Raw genomic sequence first — 8,670 nt, forward strand, 5'->3', positions numbered from 1 at the left:
AAATTAACGGGCTGACCGAAGCCGACATAGGCCGCCTACGATCCCTTTCTTGGGAATTCAGGTCAAACATAGTTCGTACATAAAGAGAAAGGATAAATTTTCCTAAGGTGTTGATCAAAGCCGACTTAGGCCGCCTACGTATCCCTTTCTTGGGAATGCAGGTCAAAGTTAGTTCGTACATAAAAGAAAAGGATAAATTTTCCTAAGGGGTTGACCAAAGCCGACATAGGCCGCCTACGTATCCCTTTCTTGGGAATTCAGGTCAAATGTAGTTCGTACATAAAACTCATAATGACCCTAAAAATACTCTTATCCATCTTAATAGGACATAAATAAGTACTTCTATGGATGACATGACGTTTACACTGCATTTGTCTTGATAGAACAAAGGATCAAATGTCCAATAGAGTCATCGTATTCCTAGTTAACCACCTCAATTTCCTTTAGATTAGGCTTCTTTGATTCTCGAACTCTTTGACTCTTCTATTGACTGCTCTAGGGATACTATTATTTTGCTTCTTGACATGACATGACAATGGAAGGTTTTAAGTTACTGTTATACGACAGGCGATGAGTCATGAGTGGAGTGGAGGTCCAATTCAACAATGTTTTCTCCAATTAATCTTCTATGATCCTGGTTGTCTTGGAAAATTCTTCCCTCACATTTTCCTTATTCCATCCTCGAGACCATTGCTTAAAAGGTAGAAAAATGATTAGTAGAGTCCAGCTTTAATACTAGTCATTTTTATTTTCCTATAACAAACCTACAGTCAAGAAGTGAATCTCTTATTGATTTTGATCTGGTAAAGTAGGGTCATTTTGTGCCAACACAGAGTTGTTTTTATTACCTGCTAAGTAAAAAAAACTCAAACATTGACGTGTTAGATTCTGTTAGTAATAAGTAAAGCAAGTTGATAAGGTAGGACGTAAATACATAAAGTTGTTTCTCATCTCATGCGAATTGATCCATGAAGTAATGATGACTCGAGAATTTCAATGAACAGGATTTTGCTCAATGATATGGATAGGTGGAATTTGTCGGTAAGGTTCAACTCTTCTTCTTCCTTCAAGAAAGTAGAGGACAACAGAGCTTTTGGAGATATGGGTTGGGTGAAAGGCTGCCTACGTATCTCCAGGACCTACGTAGTTCGAACTATAATGGCATTTTTTGATTCTAAAGTAAACTTTCCTAAAATGGTAGCGATCATTTGATTCCTAAAATGGAAGTTTTAAGAATGACTACGTATTCTTCTAAGAAACTTGGGAGACTTGGAGTACTTTTGGTCGGACTTTTGTATAGTGGGGTATAGTTCTGCCTAAAGATGTTCTATAGAAAATAGGATTGGATCAGTTCGCCTTTGATTTGAATCAACATAACACGTATAATAACATAAATAGTTATATTACGCAAGCATATTGTAATAAACGTGCATCCTAATTAGATGACCCTTTTGAGCCAAGGGTTTAGGCCTAACAAATTTTGAAGAAAATATACGCCTTTTTAAAGCCAATCCGCTATCCCCAAAAATCTTCATAGGTATACATAAATGACATAAATGTCTACAAAAGAGATACAATCTTTAGGGAAAGAGAATAATGTCCCACGCAGGGGATACTAATTACTGAATGCCTCTTCTATCAGCCTTCGCGCTCTTAGCTTTGTCCACTCCTCATTATTGGCAACATTCATTAATGATCAAGCGATTGTCGTATAACTGTGCCATAGATGCCATGCAACTGTCCAAATAGATCAATTTCTTGCGTGACTTGCTTCAATTCCTTTGCCATTCGGTGTGCGATTGAGGCATCCTTATACAAAAGTGAGTAAAACAAGTCTTTTCCCGACCCCCAAAGGATAATGGATTGGATTAAACAAATATATATTTTTTCAACACATAAATATGATTCGTCTGTAATTGACTCGGGGTTAATAGACGCAGGGTAAGTTTTCTAATGGCCCCAATACCCCGCTCGGGTATTGGGTCGTCCTAGGCTCATGCCTAAAATAGTATTTTGGTTTTGTTCTATCCTAGGTGTCTAGAGTGGGTTTGAACACTAGTTCTCAAGCAGACAACTTGAGTTTGAAAATATGAACCTTCATCAGATGACTCACGTGCTAATAAGCCATTCGTATTTCCAACACATTATCGTAACTGAATAATAGGGGTCGGGACATCCACAAAACCCCAAAATAGTTTAAATAATGAAGGAATATGCCATGAGATGCAATAGTTAAACTTTACAGAATCGAAAAATATAAACACATAAAAATTTAATCAAAATACGAAATCAAACATTTGGTTAGAACCTAGTTATATATCCCCAGCAGAGTCGCCATTTCTGTTTTGCGGAGAAATTTTGACTTTTTAAGAAGAGACGCCACTTAATTTTTGTGATAGTTTTGCCTTTGTAGAAGTGGGAGATGATTAATATGGACTTCATTACAGGACTTTCGAGGTCCCGAAACCAGTATGATTCTATTTGGGCAATTATAGATAGGTTGACCAAGTCAGCTTACTTTCTACCTGTTAGAACTAATTATTCGGGGGAGAATTATGCCAAGCTGTTCATTGCAGAAATAGTTAGTTTGTATGGGGCGCCTGTTTCCATCATATCTTACCGAGGTACACAGTTTTCTTCACAGTTTTGGAGATCATTTCAAAAGGGTTTAAGTACCCAAGTGAATTTGAGCATGATTTTCCACCCTCAGACAAATGGGCAAGCTGAGCGCACCATCCAGACCCTTAAGGATATGTTGAGGGCCTGCGTGATTGATTTTAAAGGTAGTTGGGTGAGCACTTTCCATTGATAGAGTTTGCATATAATAATAGTTTCCATTCCAATATTAAGATGACACCTTTTGAGGAATTATATGGGAGAAGATGTAGGTCCCCGATAGGATGGTATAAAGTAGGTGAGACGCAGATATTTGGGCCTGATCTTGTTCATCAGGCAATAAAGGATATGCAAGTCATTAGAGAACAACTTATGATAGCTCTGAGTCATCAGAAGTCCTATGCCGATGTTAGAAGAAGGGAGTTAGAATTCGAGGTTGGTGATTGGGTATTTCTAAAAGTTTCTCCTATGAAGGGAGTCATGCGGTTCGGGAAGAAAGGTAAGTTGAGTCCTCGTTATATAGGACCATATCAGATTGTAAGAAGGATAAGTGGAGTTGCGTATGAGTTAGAATTTCTAACTAATTTGGGTTCTGTTCATCCGGTATTTCATATATCTATGTTAAAGAAGTGTATTGGAGACCATTCTTTAATATTGCCTGTCGAAGAAATCAAAGTGACAGACTCCTTATCCTATGAAGAAGAGCCTATAGAAATTTTGGATCACCAAGTTAGAAGATTGAGGAACAAAGAGATAGCCTCTATTAAAGTGTTGTGGAGAAACCAAAAAATTGAAGAAGCAACTTGGGAATCAGAAGTTGACATGAGAGCTAGATACTCAGACCTTTTTAATCCAGTGGATGGCGAAATGGAAGGTAAAATCCTTGCCTTATTCTTTCTATGCCTTAGTATGCTTGAAAATATACTTGTTTGTATCCCGCGTCAACATTCGGGGACGAATGTTCCCAAGGGGGGTTGTTGTAACACCCCGAAGTTTTCTTAGCTAAATTTTATTCCTAAAATATCAAGCATTGGCTTATAGAATTATTTATACTTATTTTCCTATGGAATCCCTTAGATTTCAAATTTTCATTACGTAGATGATTGAATAAGTTTTCTGTCGACATAAGATGCATCCAAAACGGACACTCAGTGAAGGAGTTATGGTTAATTTTAGTCCTAGTCGTAAAAAAATATCATTCCTGTCCTTGGCGCGTCACGGAGAGGGTGTAAATGATGATAGTCAATTTCTAGTGGGACTCCGTGATGGTAGCGCATCACGGAGTGGGCCAAATTCTCATTCGTCAATTTCCAGTGAGCCACCGCGATAGTGGCGGGTCACGGTGACCCATGAAATCGGGCTTCCAGTTATTTAATACCGGTCTCATTAAGGGTATATTGGGTATTTTCCCATACCCTTATCAGTCCAAACACGAGATTTCAACCCCAATTGAGCATATTACTCATACATTCACCAAAAATATTCAAGAACACTCTCTAAGGTTCCATATTAATAATCCAAATAAATCAAAATTCAACCGTGGATTTTCAAAACAAATTGAAGATTTGGAATCCCCAAACTGTGGGCATCAAGAAGCATCCTTTAAATTTATAGATAGCTACATGGTCTCAAAACCATTAGAGCATGATTCTTAGATGGGTTTTGGAATCTATGTTCTAAATTACGTACTCCGAACGTTTTAATGTTACTATTGTTTTGACCTTGTGGTCCTATCCCCTAAATTGATTTACATGTATACGTATATGTATGGAATTTGAGATTTAAGATCGTTGAGAGCATAAATTATGAACTCCCTCTCGTGTATTGAATTAAAGTTTATGGTTTTATGATTTGAAAGATGTTTTCGCAATATTATAGCATTTGAGCATGATTTGAAATTGTTGAGAGGGTGTTTCTTGATATAAATGTGTTCTCGTGTTTAAGAGAAAGAATTGCATGTGAATTGAGAACTTTGACATGACCACCTTGTACTGTACTGTTGAAATGCTTGACAAAGATGAGTTCCTTGCATATGTTTACATGAGGTTTGAGAAGGATTTTCTTTGAATTGAATTATTGAAATGGTGGTCCCAAAACTTGTATTTTGACAACAGAGATTTACGATAGACTAATAATGGCTCAGAGATGTGACTTGCAAGTCAATGGTGTGGCAATACCATATGTATTTATGCCACAACAGATTATGTTTTCAGAGTATGTTTTCAGAGACTGCATGTTTTGATAGAGTTTTAAAAGGGGCTTAAAGAGGGTTTGGTGGTTACCCGAAGAAGGCGCGGGTTTAAGAAACTCTTAGCCCGAAATTGTGTTTGCCGATACGGGTAGATTATTATTGTACACTGGCGATGGCCGTGTGGCGTAGTAGATTCAGAGACTCCGACCTTTGCGGCACACTTGGGTTGGGGGCTTCGCTACCGAGTTAATGGCAGTTTTTATATAGCCCATGAAATTTTTCAAAATTTTAGGGTATACCACCTAGCATAGAAGTAACACAGATTTCTCAGAGTTGTGATGATTTTTACAGAGTCTTTAAAAATGCCCATGTGAATTCTTACTATATGATATACTTATGAACTGTTTTAAATTGCTCTCATATATGTTGAATAATAAATGATTATTTTGGATATGCTCTGCATACCAGTATATCTGTATTGATCCCCTACCTCTCAGGTTCTGAGGCTCAATCTAGGGGCCCAGATAAGCAGTAGATAATTCAGACAGCTGATCAGATTGTGCAGTGGTGACCCTTCTCTATTCCAGAAGGCCTGTCTTTTTAGATTATGTATCTTATTTCAGTTTTGTTCTACTCGGGGCCTTGTCCCAGTTTCAGATAGTTGTCAGATTTTCATGTAGTAGAGATTTCGCAGACTGAGTCAGATGTTATTTAGATGTAGTTGATTTACAGTTTCCATACTTATGTTGAATTCAGCATTGATCATCTTTCTGTAGCAGATTATGTTTCCGCATCTTCTTTTATTATATGAATGTTGTGCATGATTACCAGATAGAGAAGGGCATTCCGGGCCTTCATGGTTCGGGATGTCTGTCACGGCCAGGCCCTAGTTCGGGTCGTGACAGTGAAGTAGATTGAAACTGAATCATTGCCTTGGTGTAAGTTGCTGATTTCCCTGTGTAACTGATTTAATCTCATATGATTCACTTTGTCAAATCTCTCCTTAAGATCTTCCCACACCTCACAGACATTTGTTGCATACACAATACCACTACGTAACTCTGCACTGACTGAGCTCATCAACCATGAGAGAACTATTGCATTACATGTCTCCCACTGATTATCTAACTCCTCTCTATATGTGTCCTTGCTGCAAGTACCAGTTACAAAACCTTATTTCCTCTTTCCCAAAAGGGCAATTTTCTTAGATCTACACCAAATTCCATAATTCTCTGAACCAGTCAACTTAATGGGAATCAGTGCAGCTCCTGCTACATCTGATGCTCCCGAAAACAGAGGATCACTAAGGTCAATTTTAGGTGTCATGTCTACTTTACAGGTTACAACTAAGTAGAGATCATAAGCGATCACAAAATCTCAAAATTTACAACTTGTAATTAGATATTTATGAATCACAAATGAAGATCAATCTCTTCTTAGTTTATTACCTCACATCCCGAAATCACAGACAAAATACTTACTGTATTGATGATATATTCACACTCCATTGTTGTTTCTCCAGTTCCATGATCTTCGTGGCTCTGATACCATGTTAAAATAGCTATCATAAACTCACACAGAGCTACCATTGTAGCAGCTACTGAGCTCAGAGAGAGAGAGGAGAGGAAGATGAGCTAAGATGGGAATTGTAAATATGAAAAGTTAGTTACAATGTGAGGTGATCTCTTCTATTTATAGACTCACATGCTCAGCACATGAGTATCTGGAAGCTTCCTAACAGCTCACTAACTAACTTTACGATCAGCTAACAACTTCGACTAACAAACCAACAAATCAATGTAACAGCGCCAATGCTAACTAACTGCTTATAACAGAAAAAATGTGATAACCACCTAATATGAACCTCCTAACTTCATAATAAGTTTCAACACTTGCAAACCATAGTGGCGATAATCCAGATAACGAGTAAAACAATACTAAGGAAGCGTGGAGCATAGCATCATTTGGGAAATTACTATCTCAAATAGCTCTGAATAAGGAATCCCAGTGGGTGAAATTTATATCAAAGGGGACACTATATGGGCTCACAATGCAGCAACTAACAGCAGCTGGTACTGGAGAAAACTGAATTCTCTGAAGGAACCAATGCATCACTGTTTTGCTCACAATCAATTCACACTTACTGCTAGTGGGAATTACTCAATTACAAAAGGTTATCTGGATTTAGTTGGTGAACATGCTAAGATGGAGATAGCTGGCTTAGTGTGGAACTCAGTTTCCTTACCAAGGCACAGGTTTGTAATGTGGCTTGCAGTTCATGACAGGCTGCTTACAAAAGCTAGACTACAACACCTGCATATGCATGTAGAGATTGTTGCATGTTGTTTGTGTCAGCAGGCACAGGTAGAGACAAGCAGGAATTTGTTTGTTGACTGTGCGTATGCCAAATCAGTGAGAGATGAGGTGATCCTATGGTCTAATATTACACTGTTTGCAGAAGAATTGAAGAACATGCCGACAGTAACTAACAGGAAGAATTGGAAGAAGTTTAAGAAGCAAGTAATTGCAGCTCTTTGGGGTGCAATGGTGTATTATATATGGAAAGCGAGGAATCGGAAGCAGTTTAGGTGTGTACAGATACAAACTATAGACATTTTGGGGAAAATTACAAGTGAGATTGTAGATAGAATAGAGTTTTTATAACATACTAAGAGAGCAAATAGATGTAATGTTTTGTGGCAGAACTTCTTGTAACTAGAGAATGAGATTTCTGGGGCCTAACTGATCTTATATCTTCTTAGCAGGGGTGGTGCTCTTAGGTGCCTGTAGGTTGTATGTTGCTTTGTTTTGTTAATGGTAATATTCATGTTTGTTGCCAAAAAAGAAAAAAAAAATTGTGCACACAATTTTAGGACAAGCATATTTTATTTATTTAACATCATCAAGAGCACACTCAAACAGGCTACTGGAAAATAGAAAGCAGAGACACTTGCATAAGTAATTGAGATCATGGTGGAGATAGCTGCTCCGATCCTTCAAATCGCTGCATTTCCAGTTTCAATTGTTTTTGCAACCCACGCTAGATCATTACTTGATGGGATGAAGTGGCAGACAGGTGATTTTCCCGGTAATACACCAAGCACTTGAAAAGATACATGATATGGATTCCAATCAGAGGTATCCAAGTGACATACAGAAATTGATTCCACTCTATCACCATTTGCTTCATTCCTTAATGAAACCTTGAAAACCTTTCTTTTATCACCAACTGTGTGATGACAGTAGAAAACGATGTAAGCACAAGGCATCATATGACATGCCACCATATTAGGAGCGGCAACCTCTTGTGGAGCATCAGAAATAGTACCAGTTTGTCTGTCCACAATAATTAATTCTGCTTGACCACATTTCATATGGATCATCGAATCAATACCTTATATATTGTGTTACAATCACCTCATATTAATTAAAGATTCAGAGAACGTTTTTTATCAAAAAACAAGAAAGAATTTCTAATTGATGTCTGCCGTAGGGCCCAGCTTACTTCCCACCCGAAAGAACAACTCATTAGCTAGCTTGACTAGTGATGGTGAGCCTATGCACTACAATTTGTACTTTTTCACTTATGAAATTTAATTTAATGTATAATTTATTAATTTGGATAGAACCAATATATAAATTATTAAATCTTGAATCAATCGTTACTTTAAATGAGGGATCTAAAGTTTTTAGCTGATTCTGGTTAGTCGAGATTTCATCACCAAGAACTCATTGATAATCTGACAAATTAAAGCTTCTGCAGTTGTCAGCTCAACTAAACAAAACTGTGGGCTAAGAAAATTCATTTTATTGAACATAAAAACAAAAATATTACAAGGAAGAACAGAACGAAGAGTTGCAAT

General features: G+C 37.5%; 1 protein-coding gene across 1 annotated transcript; it reads right to left on the reverse strand.

The window, feature by feature from the left end:
- Positions 1–7,803: 7,803 nt before the first annotated feature.
- LOC124898864 (BURP domain protein USPL1-like) lies at positions 7,804–8,181 on the reverse strand. The gene has a single exon (XM_047412938.1). It carries the CDS (start codon positions 8,179–8,181, stop codon positions 7,804–7,806), a length of 378 nt encoding a protein of 125 aa, XP_047268894.1.
- Between the last annotated feature and the right edge of the window lie 489 nt (positions 8,182–8,670).

The sequence above is a fragment of the Capsicum annuum genome, chromosome 5, assembly GCF_002878395.1.
Source record: "Capsicum annuum cultivar UCD-10X-F1 chromosome 5, UCD10Xv1.1, whole genome shotgun sequence".
NCBI lineage: Eukaryota > Viridiplantae > Streptophyta > Magnoliopsida > Solanales > Solanaceae > Capsicum > Capsicum annuum.